The sequence below is a fragment of the Globicephala melas genome, chromosome 15, assembly GCF_963455315.2.
Source record: "Globicephala melas chromosome 15, mGloMel1.2, whole genome shotgun sequence".
In the NCBI taxonomy this organism is placed as follows: Eukaryota; Metazoa; Chordata; class Mammalia; order Artiodactyla; family Delphinidae; genus Globicephala; species Globicephala melas.
In genome coordinates, this window is record NC_083328.1 from 21,125,789 (window position 1) to 21,144,306 (window position 18,518).

Below are 18,518 nucleotides of genomic sequence, written 5' to 3' on the forward strand. Positions count from 1 at the left end.
GAGCTCACCTGGGTTCTGCTGATCTCAGCTTGGCTCCAAGCTGTGGGTTGGGCTCGGGTCTGCTCCTCATGTCTCCTCACCCACAGGTCTCCTCACATGAGGAAGTAATTGCCAAGAGGTCAAGCCAAATCGCGCAAGCGCGGCTAAGACTGCTGCTGGTGGACCGTCATTCATGTCTGCTCAACGGCCAAAGCCCAAAGTTAGCAGGTAGGGAATCAGACTCTACCTATTGAATTGCATGACAAAGCCACACAGCAAAGGCTTGGATATTCCGTCCTAACAGAGGGAGTGAGCAGAAGATTTGAGGACAATCGTCTAGTCTTCCCACCCACCCACCCTGCAGCCAACAGGAGTGTTCCGGAGGGTCTCAGAGACTGGAAGGAATTCCTCAGGGCCAGAGTTCTCCTGGGAAAGGACAGCCCCTCCCTCCAGATTTCATCAGCATGTATCTGCTCTGGCTCATGAAAAGCCAGGATGAAAGGGAAGGCAAACAAGGTAGGTTGCAGATGTCTCCAAGGATCAGACAAGTTATGTCCCTTTCTGAAACCATCAGTGCCTGGGGCCGTGGAGGTCGAGAAGTGTACAATGACCCTCCTGTGGTGGCTGAGAATCCCAAGAATCGCTGGACGTCCTGGATGGATTTGCAGAGAGGACACTCACTTCTAGAAGGCTTCCAGACAGGCGCTTTGTAGACGTCCCGCTTAGACACTGTGTGGTCTGGAATTCTGCCGGGCTTAATTGTTTATTATATACATGTTTTATAGGGAGGCAATATAGATGTTTTAAAGGACCTCAGGAGGCAAGGGTGGGCAAAGAAATTTTAAGGACAAATAAATACGGAATATTTAATATTAAGTTGTTTACTGTCTCTTCCATGACAGCATTTCTTCAGTAAAGCCAGGTAAACACACACGCACACACACATTTGCACACGCACCCACACACAGCCACCTCTCCTTGGCAGTGGAGCCCATCCCAGCAGCTGTGGCTGAAGCCCTGGGTTCCAGGACTAGAGAGAATAGCTTAATTCTAAGCCCCACTGGATGGTAGGCTGAAGTTGCAGAAAGACTCCCACTCCCGTCAAGCCTGAAGGTGGGGTTCTGTAAAAGGATACAGCTGCGAGATATTCAAACATTTTAATAACCAGTACAGCGCAGGTCCTGACCGATCAGAGCCATGGCCAGCACACTGTGACCTGCATGCCAGTGTCCGTGATCTCTGCAAACAGCTGGGAGAAGTTGCAGAAGGTGGAGGCTGGGAATCCAACGGTACGGCTGACACTGAAAGGTGAACGGGAGTGGCACCTGCGCTGTGACCCGCTGCTTTCCTGTGTGCAGAGGACTGAGCATTTCAACCGCAGACCCCAGGGGTCCTGCAGGGCATAAGCTGGATTTGTCTTCCTGCCTGAGGCAATCACCAATTATATGTGCTGTGAGGCAAGCTGGCCTCCCGCCAGAGGAGGAGAGGATGGGATCTACAGAAGCTCTCTCTGATCTAACTCATTAGAGAAGTTCAAGAATACCCATCCACGAGGCAGCACAGGGCAAGATAAAAAGTCAGGATTTAAATCCTCACTACTGGAGAGGCCTCAGACAAGGGTTTCTTACCTCTCTCGGGCTCTGTCCCCTCATCTGGAGAAAGGGAGCCAACAGCATCCACCTGGCAGGATCGTGATGCTGATGACATGAGCTAATGACACAGCTAAAGCCCTCAGAGGCAGACTTAGCCTCCCAAACAGGACCTGTTATTGTCATCCACGATGGGAGGCGCAAGCCAGGAATGAAACCAAAAACAAAGGATCAGAAGGGAAAGTGAGACGCAAAGACTACGTGATACTGGCAGCGTGAAGTCCGACGCAAACGAGATTGTTGTTATTGTTCCTGCCCAGGATAATCCAAGGCTGGAAGAAAGTGGGAATACTGAGCGAGGTCCAAGGCCCCTCCGATGGGAATCTGGGCAGACACGTTCTCACCCAGCGTCCCTCTCCAAGCAGCTGGTCCAGCCCAGCTAAACTGGGGCTCAAGTTTGTAACAAGACAAACGATCTGTGCTAGAGAAGCAGCATTAGTGGCCACTGCCCTGCCAGGATGAAAGAAAACCGGATCAGACCCCAAGTAACACCCGCAGGGCCACACTCCGGTCTTTCAATTTTCTGTAATAATCACATGTGACATCTGAAAACACACCAGCCTCTATAACATCTAGCTATGATGCTGTTTAAGCCCCACCCACCTCTGATGGAACACCAGAGGTTTCTGGACACTCAAGCAGGCTCTTCTTGTCTCCAGATGAGACGTCTACTGTGGATGTGACCAGGAAAAGGGCACAGAACGTGCTGGTGGCAGCACAGAAGTACTCAGGATGCCTAAATTGCCACGTAAGTGATGTGGTGCGAAACAACTTTGTTGGCTGAATTTGAGAAGGCATGACACCTGGGAGGCGGCAACGCGCCCCTTCCTGAACCAAAGGCCAAGAGCGTCCTGCGAATTTCCAGAAGTAACTCCATCCCAGCCTCCAAAAGGATTGGGCCAGAGGGTGCGTTTGTTCTGCTATGCCAAAATCACAGGAGCGACTGGCTTACACAGTTTATTTTCTCTGATTTCAACCCATCCCCAAAGCCCAGAGCAACTTAAAACAAGAAGAGCCACCACCTCCATCAAGAAAGGAATGTTTTGAAAGTTTCACCGATAATTCCACAGCCATTCACTCAGCCGCCTCCCAAGGAAATGGAAGGCATCTGCAAAATGTATGTTAAAATTGATTCAACGTTGAGCCATGTTAACTGTTTTAATTTCCAAGCAATGCCATGCCCACCAAAACATCAATTAGTCCCAGCAATCAGGCAGGAATATTGGCGTCTGTTGCGGGATTCATTTATTTCAGCTCTGCGAAGTATCCAAGAAGGAGAAATCCAATGCACCCCATAGCTCCAAGGAGGGGAAACTAAGCCAGAATTGAAGCCATATCAGGCCCTGGCAAAAACGGCGCCTTTGCCTGCACCCACTGCTCTCCGGCATCTCCCTCTGGAGGGAGGGCGGTGACTTGTACCAAGGTCTTCATGCTTTGACAGGAAACACCCCTCCCTCCCCAGCTTCTCTGTCTCCAAGCTGGAAAACTAGGGAGACTGAAATGAGGCAGAGAATGCCTCCCCGCTGAGGACACGAGCCAGGTTAAGAACGTGCGAGAGCATTTTCAACAATTATTCTTCCTTTTAGCGCCTCTTCAATTCCAAGGCCCCAGGGTCTCCCTGCCCCCACTGAGGCTCTGAGTCGGGGTGCGGGACTCCCACCGTCTGCAGCGCCCTCGGTCTCCACGTGCCCTGGGCGGCTGCCTGGGCCCCAGGGCAATGCGCAAATGCCGCTCACCACACGAGCCTGGGCATCAGGACCAGCAGAGGGCAGCCCAGCCCAAGACCCTGGGAGACCCAGGCTCCTAAAAGGAAACAAGACAAGACAAGAGTGCACAGGAGGTCTCAGCAGCCCGCGGAGGGTGGACACACCACGCCAGCTCCCTGTGCCTCTCCCTGAACCACTCACTAGATCTCGCCCAACCTTGGTTTGCTCAACTCCCAAACAGGAATAATGACCCCAAATTGCAAGGGACGGAAAGGCGAATTAAATGAGACTGTGTGAATCAGCGACTACCAGAGCTGCCTTAATCATAAGAGTCACCTGGGGAGAACGCTAAAAACGCAAATTCTGCGATCCTCCCCGGGGCAAGCTCTGATCCGGCAAGTCTGGTACCAGGCCCAGGGATTTGGAATTTTAAGTATCACTCCCAGATGATTCGGATAATGAAGCAAATTTACGAAACAAGAGATTAAGTGCCTGGCCCACTGGAAGGGTTCACCCAGCTGCCAGCCCCAGCTCAGGCCTGTGGGGCGAAAGGAAGGGGAAGGAATCTAGGCTTCTCCTGCCTGGCGAGCATCCATCAAAATTACACATGCCCAAACCCTCTGACCCAGCAATCCCACGTGGAAGAGTTTACCCTGCAGATATACTTGAACAGATGCAAAGTATACAAGGTCATCCGCCGCAGCACTGCTCGTAACAATATAAAAATAGAAACAACTGAATTGTCATCTACAGAGATCTAGTTAACTACAGTTATGCCGTAGCCAGAGAAACAACAATCGCACGGCTCCTAGGTACGGATGTGGAGCTACCTCCGAGGTACACTGTCAGGTGAAAGATGCCAGGCACAGAACAAAGTGTATAACAAGTTTTGTAAAAGTGCAGGGATAAACTATGGATATGCATAGAGTATCTCTGGACAGATACACAAGCTGGTGACAGTGGTTGCCTCTGGGGAGGGGAACTGGGCGACTAAGGAACAGGGGATGGGGGAGATAGCTCACTGCACACCTTGTCAGACCTTTCGTGTTTTAAACCAGGTGCATTGCCTATTGTGTGCATTATATAACATACACAAAACACTGTAACATTTTAAAATAACTTAAATGTATGCATATTATATTTCAATGAAAAGGCTTTAAGATGATAGTAAGTGGCTCTGGTTTGCAGGTGCTATGTCTGGCCACTTGTGGCTGCAGAAATTGGGAATCCCCCAATTTGCTATCCCCAAGGGAGGCGGGGGCAGACCTGGAGACAACGAAGCTTGTCTCTCTGGGTTTTTGCACTCACTCTTCCCTCTACCTGGGACACTCTCCACCTGGCTGGGTCCATCTTCTCTTCTCTTGGTCTGCAGCTTAGGAATCACTGTCTTCTGGAGGTTTCCATGGCCGCTCCCTGCTTTCCCAAGCCTAGGTAGCTGCTTCTCCGGAGCATTCCCTGGGGGCCTGTGTCCCCCCCTCACAGCACTCCTTGTACTGCCTCATGGTGGCCGGGGAGCAGCAGTTTCCCTCACCCCCATGCTGGACTGGGAGTTCAGAGAGGACAGAGGACACGCCTGGCTGGTTCACAGTTGCCTCCCCAGAGCCCAGCACCAGCTTAGTCCAAAGGCGGTGAGAAGTGGGAGAGTGAGGGGAGGGGGAGAGTAAGACAGGCAGGGAGGAAAGACAGGAAGGAAAGCCACACCCCCAGCCCCTCTGTCTCAGCTCAGACCTTAGTCACCACGACCACCTTCTGCTGCTTTCCTCCCCTGGTCTTACCAGATTTGAAATCTTCTTTATTTATGAGAGAGCCTTACCTGCCTTACTCACCTCTGTATTCCCTGCTCCTACTGCAGGCTTGGCACATAGTATTACCAGGTGCCCAGTATATGTCAATTGAATTTATTAATTAACACTGGACGGTGAGGAGGGAGGAGTAAAGGAACCACTGACAGGACTTAAGTCCTAAGAAATTCTGATTCAGTGGGTTCTGGGTGGGATCCACAGGACTGGCAGTATTTAAAAGCTCCCCGGTGGGGCTTCCCTGGTGGCGCAGTGGTTAAGAATCTGCCTGCCAATGCAGGGGACATGGGTTCGAGCCCTAGTCCGGGAAGACCCCACAGGCAGCGGAGCAACTAAGCCTGTGCGCCACAACTACTGAAGCCCGCGCTGTAGAGCCCGCGAGCCACAACTACTGAGCCCACGTGCCACAACTACTGAAGCCCGCACGCCTAGAGCCCGTGCTCCGCAACAAGAGAAGCCACCGCAATGAGAAGCCTGAGCACTGCAACAAAGAGTAGCCCCGCTCGCCGCAACTAGAGAAAGCCCGCGCGCAACAACGAAGACCCAACGCAGCCAAAAATGAATAAGTTTTTTAAAAAAGGCTCCCCCGTGATTTTAAAGTGCTCTGGAGTTGAGAATCATTTACATGTGCTCGGTAGGGCCTTTGGATTTTTCTGGGAATGCAGGATCTCCAAGGACCGTCAGAGAGCCCACCCTGAATTTTAGGAAACTTCCCGCTGCCCCGGGTCTGGCAGGACGGACCAAGGGACTAGGAAAGGGATTAGGAGTGGGGGACCGGGCTGGGTCTGTCCGGCTCACCTGGAGGAGAAAGAGAGGCGGGGGTCCGGGTGGGGCTGGCGCTCGGAGGCGCGTCCAGCCAGGAGCGTGTCTTGGCGCCATCTAGCGCCTGCTGGAGGCTCTGCAGCTGCAACATGCTGAGCTGCCGGCGCTGGGCTGGGGTCACGGCCGCGGCGTTTTCCGGGCCCAAGAAGGCGATCTGCTCCGCGGACAGCTCCTGCAGGGGAGAGGGGGCAGCGCCCTCAGAGGCGCCCCTCCGCGGCTTTCGCAAATCTCGGCCATCCGCCCAGCACCCGCACACCTTCGTCGTACCCATGTGCTCCCCTAGGATTTTTACTTAAAACCAGATCACTCTTTCACTACTAAAATAAACTTATTTTAAAATGAAAAAAATTTAATGGAAATTTCCAAAAGTGGAAAATTGGAATGACTCGCAAGAAGTACTCATTTAAAATATGCCATAATAAATAAAACGACACTGTTGAATTGTAGCTCTATGTGTTGGCCAACGATGTCTGAACCTGAGGCCTCTTTAAAAACAGAAAAAAAAAAGGGGATTTAAAGTGTTATAGAGGTGTTAAATACATTTTAGCTCCAAATCGAGACTTCCTCCCCCAAGTAATCAGTAGTAAAGGAGAGGTGAAAAGGTGACAGTGTTGTTTAATGCAGTGCAAGGTTCCACCCCACCCCCAATGCTTCAAGTCCCCCACCTGAGAAACACTGATGTGGAGGAGAAAACACACACCTAAAAGGCAAAGACCTGAATCTGTGTCCCAGCTCTGTCACATAACAGCTGTGTGACCTTGGGCAAGTTTCATAGCCTCTCTGGGCTTTTGGACTAGATGTGGGATGGCACAGATAACTCGTCTCCTAAGTGATTCTAACCCTTGCTGCTGAGTCCTGTGAGGGCTCAGCGAAGGGAAAGTACAGTAATCCATTAGTGATGTCTGCCATGGACACCGGAAATAGGAAATTCTGCGGAGAGCAGAAGTCCTTTGAAGGCCCTGAACAAGATGTTTTCTGAAGTCGCTTCCATCCTAGAGAGGACTTGGTGACTAGTTCCAGTAGGTGTGGAATGAGATGGGATGGCAGGGGCCTCTAAACTCATCCTGCTTATTTTCTAAGGGCCCCATAGATTCTGAGAAAGGGGGTTCTGCTCCTTCACCCCATCGTCTTCTCTCCTTCACCTTCTTCTTTCCCGTCCAGGTTGATGCTTCTCTGGAATCATGTCATGCCCCTGCTTAGAACCCTTCCCTGCCACCTCTCCAGGCCACAGCTCAAGCTCCTGAACATGGTAACGAGCGCTTCAAACTCTGGGTCCTGCCCACCTCTCCAGCGTCCTCTGCGCTGGCACACTTCACTCCTGGAGAATGGAGGTCCATGTCTGCAGCCCCAGAAGGCAGCACTTCCTTCTGCTGGAACACTGTTCCTCTCTCTCCACCTAGCTAACCCGCCCCGCAAAATTCAGCATCACCTCCCCCCCACCACAAACACACACACACACACACACACACACACACACACACACACACAGAGGACATGCTCTTCTGGCTTACACCTTACGTCTACCATTAATATAGAGTCTGCATTATAAAAATTATCTATTTTTCCAATGTTGCTGCTTGCAACCCACAGGCCAGATTGAATCTCTAGGCCTATTGCACTGTGTTTTAAAATATGGATTCAAAGTGGTTGCCAACATTTAATTATCAGGAGATTTCACATGAAAATGAGATTTCTGAATTCTGATAAAAAAGGAAGATCCAGCAATACTTGGCCCACATTGTCACACTGCATCAATGTGCCAGAGATGAGAAGCAGCTTCCCCAGATTTAGACAGGGCTCTCCAGTTCACTTCAGTCCCTACCCTGGCCACTGCACTCCCTTATGTTACTTTTCAAGCCCCTGAGGGCACTGTGTTATACCCCTTCACCAGTGCATCCCAGGTGCACCAGCCTGGAGTGCTGGTGCCCATCCTAGTGCCCAGGCTGGAGCCTACCACAATGTAAGTGGCCACTAGGAATTTTTGGAGTAGGTAAGCTACAGACTGCATTCCAAACAAGACCAGGAGAAAGTGCTCAGCAACATGCCAGCATCAAGAACCAAGCTGCCTACCCCGTGCAGAGCCCCCAGAGGAGAAGCTCAATGGCATTAAGGACTCTGACTGACTTATTTCCCCTAAACAGCTATCACACCTGTTCTGTGCTGGGAACTGTCCCGGGTGCTGAAGCGGTTCAAGGTCCGCTCTCTTTATTAAAATGAACCAATGATGTTGCATCATGGGAGTTTGTCTAGCCTCCTGTGTGTGCCTTATCCAGTTTTTATGGACAGAATGTGTTTCCAAGTTACACAGCGGGCAAGAACACCAGCGTCACTCCACATCAGAGCAGACTGTCCCCACCAAACCCTCTCCTCATCTTGTACATGGACAGGAAGGAAGGACCTCTCACTGGATACCCTGCTTCCCTAACCTCAGTTGATCCAACTCAACCCTCTCAATTTTTTCCATAGCTGTTTGTCACCTGTCCTACTGTGGCTTCCTTAACACTTTTCTTAAAATCAATTAAAATATTTTACTTAATTTTATTTTAAAAGGAAATGTTATACAGGAAATGTTATCCCTCATCTGCAATTCTGAAGTCCAAAAAAGTCAGAAAACAAAGTTTTTTCCAACGTTTAAGACAAACTTATTTGCCAGCAAAATCTGATCTAAATTGATGTGAGACCATTTATAGTCTCTACTTATTCCAATTAGTGTGATCTGTCACAGATTTTTTCACAGAAATATTAATGCATTGGCTTACAAGGTGCTTCCCCAGACACTGCTGAAGGTATTAAGTTACAATACTGTAGTTTCACAGAGTGATCTTCCTAAAATCTGGAAAATTCCAAATTCTGAAATATATATATGCCCCCAAGGGTTTTGGATAAGGGAATATGCACCTGTCACACCATCATAAATAGAAAATCAGTACCAGTGGCTACGAAGAGCAGGAAACCGTAAAAATAGATACAATTAAAAGGTAAATTTAAATTGAAGAAAAAAATACTTAAAAAAACAAAAACACCTAAAATTATCTTGTGATCCATCCGCTGTTGGCACACAGCTCTCCTCTGGCCCTATTAGCAGAAGGCTGGTTGCAGGTCCCTAGACTCCAAGGCCCACCATCTGCCTCCCTGTGTGATTTGAAATAGGGTCAAGCTCCCATTCTCCTTGAGGAACTGAGTACCTACTTTGAATATCTCATCAGGGAGGCATCTGATTGCTGATGGCTGGAAATATGGCATCAAATCCTTGTCAAGCATTCGGAGCTCTTCCTTACTTAATCCAGCTGGGGAGAAAAAGGAATCATGAGGGTTTAGTTCAAGCCATCAGAACTCCATTTGTTTTATTAATGGTGCTGCATAACGTACAGATCTGCGTGTTCTAGGCAAACATCTTTCCTTACAAAAAGTCCCTGAGAATCACACTGGGGAATCAGGTTCCTTAATCAACTCAGGAAAAAAAATGTGGGTCACGTTAACCCTGATTGGTCTCCTACAAGGAGATGTACGCCCAGAAGGAGCTTCACTTTACACAAATTTCAAATTGTGTATAAATCTATTTTGGAGCCAATTAAATAACATTCTAAACCACTTTAGCTAACAAAAATTACCAAGAGAGCTTGTTTAAAAAGCAGACTTGCAGACCCCACCCTCTGCAACTTGAAGTCATGAAATCTAGGTTCTACCATAACTCTATAGATAGTCACTACACGTGGTCAAGGATTCTTTTTTTTTTTCAACACTATATTATTTAACCTTTATTTTTTAACATCTTTATTAGAGTATAATTGCTTTACAATGTTGTGTTAGTTTCTGCTGTATAACTAAGTGAATCAGTTATACATATACATATAACCCTATATCTCCTCCCTCTTGCGTCTCCCTCCCACCCTCCCTATCCCACCCCTCTAGGTGGTCACAAAGCACCGAGCTGACCTCCCTGTGCTATGCGGCTGCTTCCCACTAGCTGTCTATTTTACATTTGGTAGTGTATATATGTCCATGCCACTCTCTCACTTCGTCCCAGCTTACCCTTCCCCCCACCCTGTGTCCTCCAGTCCATTCTCTACGTCTGCATCTTTATTTCTGTCCTGATTCTTTCATTATTTTGTTTGTTTCTGTCCCCAGATTTAAGGTTGGAAAGGGAGAGAAAGGCATACTCAAGGTGTCTCTTACCTGCAATGGTCCCAAGCTCCTGCAGGACAGAGCTGGACCACTCGGTGGGCCCCCCAAACACAACTTCTGCCTTCCTCTTAAACTCTGCCAAGACGTGGGTGCTGCAGACCAGGGTCCCAATTCTGGCCACCACCACCCTGGTTGTGAGGGAGGATGTAGTGTGAGCCTGGGAGACTCTCCGGCCAAAAAAAGATATGCAGAAGGTTTCAGCACCAAAAAATGATCCAGCTAATCTCACTCCCTATTTTAGCCCAGAAAAGTTGCAAAGCATGAGGAAGCAGAGAACATCTTGCTGAATGAATGAACGAACGAACCAATCAATCATTTGCTATTTTGCACACTAGTGTTTTGGTTACCTGAATTCTGAGATCTTTATAAGTGAGATTTCGGTGATGTTCATGGCACACAGGGTTGCACCAAGTCCTACTAAGTGGAAGCTCTTCAGATCCTGGACACTATAGCCTGAATCCTCCAGGAACCCTTGCAGAATGGATTTAGCCTATAAAAATGTGGGAGGATAGGAAATGAACTATCCAGGGATGATCAAGACCCCAAGGTCTGAGGGGATAACGGAGCCAGCCTCCTGACTGATCGCCCGCCCTACTCCTCCGAACACACTCCCCACTCCAAATCATCCCAGCCGCTCATCCAGGTTAGCCTCCTGAAGGTCCTGCTTCTATGGAGTATGTCCCCTGATCTATGGAGGCATCTTTAGGCCGTGAAGCTCTTGTATCCTTCACCAGTATTAAAGACACCTATACCTTGTGTCTGTGTCTGCTGGCTTATTCCCTTCATCACTCATGACCTTCACATAGTTTGGTCATTTAAGTTCTTCTGCATCAGGATCCAGACTTTTCCAGCAACAGTTGTCACAACTTTCTGACCTTGTAATTTTCTGCCTTTGCACCTTTACCCAAGTCAGCGCCTCCATCTGAAATGCCCCTCCTGCATTCCCAACTGTTAAAATCCGACCATCCTTCTATTTGGGAGTTCAAGTCAAATGTTACCTTCGTGAAATCTACCCTGAAATAGGTTTGCCTCTCACTCTTCAATTCCAGGGAGTAGTACGTTAAATCCTTTGGCATTAAAAAACCACACAGGAATCTCTTCAATGAGCTTTGATTTAGGGGCTGATGTGTAGTGTAGGGTCCCTGTAATTTTAGTATAGTGACCATTGATTATTCATGACCTGCCCTGGAGAGCCAGACCTCCTACTCTCTCACTTCATGTGGTTCAATTGGAGCTAACTGCATTCTGAGTTCCAGAGGTGATGCTGTGGCCTAGTCCTGGCCAGTCAGTTTGTCTCTTAGCCTGGCTGCAGTGACTGGTTCTACATTAGGCATGTGATCCAGTCAAAACCAACCAGGACTTTGGTTGGAGCAATTAGAAGAGAAGAGCTTTCTTTATTGTGGACTGGACCTTGGAAGGACAAACACCTGAATCTGCTAGAACTCAACACATGGAAAGAAACTGCCTCTGGGGACTTCCCTGGTGGTGCAGTGGTTAAGAATCTGCCTGCTAATGCAGGGGATGTGGGTTCAATCCCTGGTCTGGGAAGATCCCACATGCCATGGAGCAACTAAGCCTATGCGCCACAACTACTGAGCCCGCGTGCCACAACTACTGAAGCCCGTACGCCTAGAGCCCATGTTCCGCAAGAAGAGAAGCCACCACAATGAGAAGCCCGTGCACCGCAACGAAGAGCAGCCCCCACTCACTGCAACTAGAGAAAGCCCACGCACAGCAACTAAGACCCAATGCAGCCAAAAATAAAATAAATAAATAAATTTATTTTAAAAAAAAAAAAGAAAAGAAAGAAAGAAATTGCCTCTGAACAAAGCCCACGTAAAGGAAAGCAGGGTCAAAAATTGGTGTGATGGGCTTCCCTGGTGGCGCAGTGGTTGAGAGTCCGCCTGCCGATGCAGGGTGCCCCGGTCCGGGAAGATCCCACATGCCGCAGAGCGGCTGGGCCCATGAGCCATGGCCACTGAGCCTGCACGTCCGGAGCCTGTGCTCCACAACGGGAGAGGCCACAGCAGTGAGAGGCCCGCGTACCGCAGGAAAAAAAAAAAAAAAATTGGTGTGAGATGGCTTCCTGACAGTAGTGTTGAAGCCCCTGGATCCAGCCATACCTTAATTCCACCCTTGACCTTCTCAGTTATGGGAGTCAATTCCATTCTTGTTCAAGCCACTTTGAGTTGGGTTTTCTGTCACTTGTAACTGGATTAACCCTGATTAATTTGATCCAGATATGTTGGATCTGAGGAAGGACCCAAGTCAATCTCTTGAGCTGTATAATTGTCTGGTTCCTCAGGGCTCATGGAGGCAGATGCAGAAGATTACAAAAGGGCCAGAGCACACAAGGCAAAGATAGGGAGGAGACCTCCAAGGACGAACATCTCCTGAATGCAAGTGAGGGTCACAGGGATACAGTGAATCTTCCCATCTCCCTTTAATCTCCCATCCCATCACACACTATAGATCACTCCAGCGTTAAGAAAAAGTATTGGCAAAGATTGCGAAACGCTGAAATGGGATTCCACTTTTCACGTGGCTGTTGTCTCTCTATCCCTCAGGTCTGTTTAAATGCTACCTGCTCAGAGAAGACTTCCTGGATTCCCCCATCCCAAGTAGCTTCCCTCCCCACTATTTCCATGAGCACCTTGTCCATTTTCTGCTTATCACTTACCAAAATTTATTAAATGTTTCACCTTGATCACTCAACTTTTCATCTGTATCACCCAGTAGCATCTCCAAAGACAAAGACCATAGCCAGCTAGTTCACTCCTGCATCCCTAGTACCTGATACAATGCCTGGCCCATATTAGGGTACTTTGGGAATAATGAGTACTTTTTGAATGAATGAATGAACATCTGAGTGAGTGAGCTATAGATGTTGTAGGCAATATCTACTCCTTCGAAATGGCATCAGATTATTGCTGTCATGTGATGGACTGGCTTCAGAGAGATTTCCCACGTCTCTGCAAATTGGACTGGTCAGTGTCTTCATGAAGTTTCCCCTCAATGATTACAAAGCTCACAGGTACTGTAAGTGAATTTCAGTAACACAACGTTTAGATTTAAATGTCTTTGAATGGCAATGTGCATCCAAAGTAATAATAGCTAATATTTATTGAATGCTTACTGTATGCCAACACTGCTTTGACCATTTACACATACTATCTCATCTAATCCTCACACAACCCTAGGAAGTAAATATTAATATTATCTCTATTTCACAGATGAGGAAACTGAGGCACAGAGAGGTTAAGTAACTATGCCAAGGTTACACAGCTAGTAGATAATGGTTCTAGGATTACAACCTGGGCAGTCTGACTTCAGAGCCAGTGAAGATGTTTGGGGATGAAGGAAAGATGGAGATTCAAGTTAGCTTTTATTAAGTCTTCATAATCAGGTTTCATTCATTGACTCACAGCAATCTGTGCCCCCCAACCATCAGGCATGCCCATTTTCAAATGAAAGTGCAGAAATACAATTCAAATAAAATTACTTTGAAGATGTGATATTAACTTGTCCTTGCGACTGGAACCTGGAAAATGCAAGCTCGGCCTGCACGGTGATAAGCTACAATGTATTTCCTTGAGTGACTGGAGCACTGTATCTGTAATGATTCCAAGACAATTAATACCAGCACCTTTAGGCAATATTAACCACTGAAAAGTGAATAGCTGTAAGATTTCAATCTCTCTGTTCATCCCTCTGGCTTCTATAGTAGTTATTTTTTCCCTTTATATTGGTTTTTAAGCTGAACTATCTGTTAATGTAGTTCCGCCAGGTCTGACTATTAATCTAGAAACACGCATTGAAGCGTTTGATCGGGAGCTGAAGTTGAGGAACTGACTGCAAATGATATTTGCAAATGTTGATTTCCATATCCTCTTCAAACATATTGATAAATCTCACTGCCGTCCATGGGAACTGAAAACTGGTAAAAAGGGAAAGAGATACTCTGGGTTCTAAGTTGGATATATTCTTCTGTTTTCTCCCAGACTGCGAACAGAATGACTTTAACATTGGAAATGTGATGTGGCACTTCTCAAACCAGTCAAAACCAGTTTTAGTGTCACGGAACCCCAGGATTGTAGAACGTCAGAGTAGAAGGAACTGCAGACTTGGGGGTCCAACCCCCTCACCTTGCAAATGAGGAAGGTGTTAAACTACCAGAGAGGGAGTGTGACAACGACAATATGCTGATGAAGACAACTAATTTTTGTTGACTACTATGTCGCAGGCATTGTTCACCATATTTAACATGTATTAACTCATTTAATCCTTATGGCCAGGACCTCCATGTTACCTAACTCCAGGGGGGCACAATTCACACCATGTTCTCTTTGAATGGTACCACCCAGAGTCACGTGACATGGCAATCCTGATTACAAAAAGCTCATGAGAGTAGGGGCCATGCCTTGGTTTTGCTTGCCCAGCGTCCATTCTCCCTTTGATAACACCATGCTTTTCCTTTGCTGAACCACCTGTGCTCATCTCCTCTTGCTGCTGTAACAAATTACCACAAACTTAGTGGCCTGAAACAACATGGATATATTCTTTTACAGTTCTGGGAGGGTCTCAAGTCCTAAAATGGGTCAGCAAGATGTGTTCGTTCTGGAGGCTCTAGAGAGAATTCATTTCCCTGCCTGTTTTAGCTTCTAGAGTCTGCCTGAATTCCTTGACTCAGAGTCCCATCTTCCATCTTCAAAACCAGCAGCACTGCACCTTCAAATCTCTCAGTGTGTCCCTTGTCCCTCTGCTTCCACTGTCACATTGCCTTCTGTATCTGTGGTCCTTTCTAAGGACCCTTGTGATTATGTTGGGCCCACCAGGATCACCTCCCATCTCAAGGTCCTTAACCTACTCACACCTTCAAAGTCCCTTTTGCCACATAAGGTAACATAGTCACAGGCTCCAGGGATGCGGATGTAGACATCTTTGGGGATCGTTAGGACACACACGCTCCCCGTCCTCAGTACATATGGTCCTGGTGAGATGGATTCCACTCCCTGGTGTATGCCAGGCCAACCCACATATTCTAATCCTGACCAGATAGTTTAGGGCCGGGCAACTGCATGATTGGAGTCAATGCTGGGACTGTTTCAAAAATTAATGAGAAAGGGGCACTTTTTTCTGGGGTTGCTAATTACATGATATATAAGCCTAGCGCTGGAGACAACAGCTGAGGGAGGGCTGCCTGAGAATGAAGTTAACACGGAGCAACTAAGACTCTCCTTTCTAGCAATACAGTGGATTAACTGCCCTCCCAACTGAAACAATTAAATTCTGGACAGAACTTCTTCTTCAGCCTGTGAAGAATTAACTGACACAGGAATCACCCTCTCACCATGAAGTGTGAACAAAGTATATGAAACAACTGTATTTAGACACTGGACAGCAGGGAGCACAGGCCTATAATCCTGGGAGAAGGAAGACAGATCAGGTGAGCCCCACAATTGCCCTTGCTCTCTGCCCAGAGGCAGCTTCCAGGCTATGGAGCAGGAAAGGGAACCCAAAAAAGCCCAGCGGTCAGGCTGAGTTGAGGATACAGAGATCCAAGTTCAGAGAGGCCAGGGATCCTATAATTTGTTGGGCAAAGTACTGGAGAGGAAGAAACTGCACGGAGAAAGAGAGAGAGCTCCAGAAATCTGCAGAGAGGTCTTCTCAAGTCTGGCTGAGTGCCGGTCACATGCAAGGAATGAAACTCCACATAAATATCAAAAAAGGCATCAGAAAGCCGTAGGCTGAACAATTCTCAGAGCTCACATGGAGCTGGAAAGAGTTCACATTCCCACCAGCCAGAGAGAAGAGGTCCTGAAATACACGGAGCATTGGATAGAGTCCTCAGAAGAATCATGTCTCAGTGATGGGGATAAATTAACCACAGAATAAAGCTCAGTCTAGACTCACCCTTATAATGCTCAAAGGGAAGCCTCAAAATGACCATGCTGATCTAAAAGTAATTTAAGTGTATGCAGAACAAAGCCCAATACTCTTTAAAGGAGTACCACTAAATTGGGTGGGTGCGCAAAGACGTAAAATGTACAATGCCCATCAGCCCGCCAAGATTACTAGACTTGCAAATAAGAAAATATAACCCATAACTATGGGGAAAATTAGCTAACAGAAAGAGTCTCAGAAATGACAATTATGATGGAATTAGCAGGAAAGGTTTTTAAAGCTACTATTATAAATACTATTAAGTATGTTCTAGGACGTAAAGGAAAATATACACAAAATTAAGACAGAAGTAGAATATTTGAAAGGTCCAGCAACATCTACTTACCTGTCCTGGGGTCCACTCTGTCTGCTGGCTGAGGGAAGCCACAGTGTCGATGGAGCTGAGATCCAACTGCTCAAGCTCGCTCTCAGTAAGAGCCAGAACGATGCGCCCCAGGGAGACGAGATGGTACTCTCTCCAGTACGAAGGCGTGTCCCAAACCTCCAGGTGAGAAAAAAAGCCAGATTAGACTAGTATTTTTTTAACAGACAAAAGACATGAACAGGAAATTCACAAAAGAAGAAATAAACATATGGGAAAAGTTCAGTCTCAGGCATAATTAAAGAAATGTATGTTAACAAAAATCGAAGAACAGTAAATTGGCTGACCATTGGACAAGGAGTAAAGAGAATTGGAAAGATACGGGGTACAGGATACCCCCATTTGCTGGTGTTGAGAATGTAAATCGGTACATGCTTTTTAGAGGGGAATCTGGCTACATGCATCAAAAGCTTTTAAAATATTTAAACTCTTTGACTCAGAAATTCCATCTCTGGGAATCTAGCCTAAGTGAATAATAAGACAAGTGGCCAAAGAAATATGTATAAATATGCACCTTGAGGCCTTAACAAAAATAAACAATCTAAAAGTCTACCAACTGGTTAAATAAATAAATAAAAACCAGCCATAAAGTATTACAGAGCTATTTAAAATACTGATATAGATTTATATTTCTGATATATAAAAATACGCACTATACACTGTTGGTGTGGACAGCAAGCTATTGAACAGTAGGTGACTGTGATGCTATATTTTGTAGCATATATACGTATGTATGAAATATATAAATATATTTCACACACATACACAGAAGTCTGGGAAGCTTCAGATGAACACACCAAAATATTAACAAGCGCTTACCTCTGGGTAAAAGATTATGACTGATTTTCTTCTTTATTATTTTCTGACTTTTCTACAATAAACTTGGATTACTCATATAAAAAAATAGAGTTGTCATTTTAAGGAATTTAATGTCTTAACCCCACAAGGGTAACTATACAGTCCACAGCCATCCTAATAGCTGAAACAAGCGATCTTTATAACGATGGCAAATTACTTCTAGTCATCTTTTTATTCCTTTCTGCTCTGTTTTCAGGTGAATTTGCAACAGGTTCTGAGAAAACCTCCTGCAAGCAGCAGTGGGGTTCTCCGAGTCGAGAAAGAAAAGGCACAGTTCCTGGAAACCACCTCAGTCAGAGGCACCACGGAATTTGATTTACTGAACCTACCTCAGATGCCAAGACACATCTCATTCCCGGCCAGAGCCCTAGGAGGGAGGAGCTAGAAATCTCCCCGGTGCGGAGATCACAACTATGGCTCTGAACTGATGCAGCGAGATTTCAACAAGATGACCCAAGTGAAAGTGAAAGACAGGGGTCTGTGCACAGCAGGGCTGGGACCCTGTGTTGGGTTTCCCTCTGTGAGTGCTTCCTCCCTGAGATGGGCTTCACCTGTACTGCCTTCTCCTTCAGGGTCCTCAGCTGAGCTGGGCTGAAGCTCCTGACGGCCCCCAGCAGCTCCACGCTCCTGAGGAACGCATCCTCCCCCAGGCAGAGCAGGCCCTCGGGGGCCCAGCAGGCGTTGGCTTCAGCCAGCTTGATGATGTCATTGGAGGAGGGAGCCAAGACTCCATGGCAACCTGAGGAATGAGCGACATGGGGAAGGAACAGAGGAAAGAGCATTTCAGGAAATGTGAGTCTGTTTCTTTATTGAAATGAGTAATGTTGTTCTCCAATCGGATTTATCCACGAGAAATAGTGTAGGGTAGAAACTGAGCTCAGGGACTCAGGGACCAGTGTGAATCCCCCTTGTGCCATTTCTTCCGAACGAAATCATGGAAATGCCAACTTTTCGCAAAGCCACAAGCACACGCACAGTAGGAGCTTTGCATCATTATGACTGGACTGCTAATTGCCTTGAAGGCAATTGGAGGTGGTGGTGAACAGTTCTGGCTTTAGACTCAAATCCAAAGCTATTTAACCCCTCTGTGCCTCAGATTCCTAGTCTATAAAATGAGTATAAAATTACCTCATAGAATTTTTGCGAGAACTAAATGTGCTATAATTTATAAAGCACTTAGTGCCAGGTATACAGT

General features: G+C 47.0%; 1 protein-coding gene across 3 annotated transcripts in view; it reads right to left on the reverse strand.

Annotated features, from left to right (window-relative positions):
* Nucleotides 1-353: 353 nt before the first annotated feature.
* Nucleotides 354-18,518, reverse strand: part of OTOA (otoancorin) — a 74,105-nt gene continuing 55,940 nt past the window's right edge. The window contains exons 23-29 of one of the 3 annotated variants that reach the window (XM_060285445.1): nucleotides 17,875-18,062; nucleotides 16,430-16,585; nucleotides 10,488-10,630; nucleotides 10,132-10,268; nucleotides 9,145-9,242; nucleotides 5,932-6,127; nucleotides 354-1,280 (exon numbers count right to left, since the gene is read on the reverse strand). In XM_060285445.1, coding sequence (XP_060141428.1) covers nucleotides 1,081-1,280; nucleotides 5,932-6,127; nucleotides 9,145-9,242; nucleotides 10,132-10,268; nucleotides 10,488-10,630; nucleotides 16,430-16,585; nucleotides 17,875-18,062 — 1,118 coding nt within the window. In that variant the 3' untranslated portion in view covers nucleotides 354-1,080. Of the gene's footprint in view, nucleotides 1,281-2,036; nucleotides 3,432-5,931; nucleotides 6,128-9,144; nucleotides 9,243-10,131; nucleotides 10,269-10,487; nucleotides 10,631-16,429; nucleotides 16,586-17,874; nucleotides 18,063-18,518 lie in introns of those variants that run through there. The other 2 variants (XM_030871470.2, XR_009559134.1) reach the window with 2 other exon arrangements.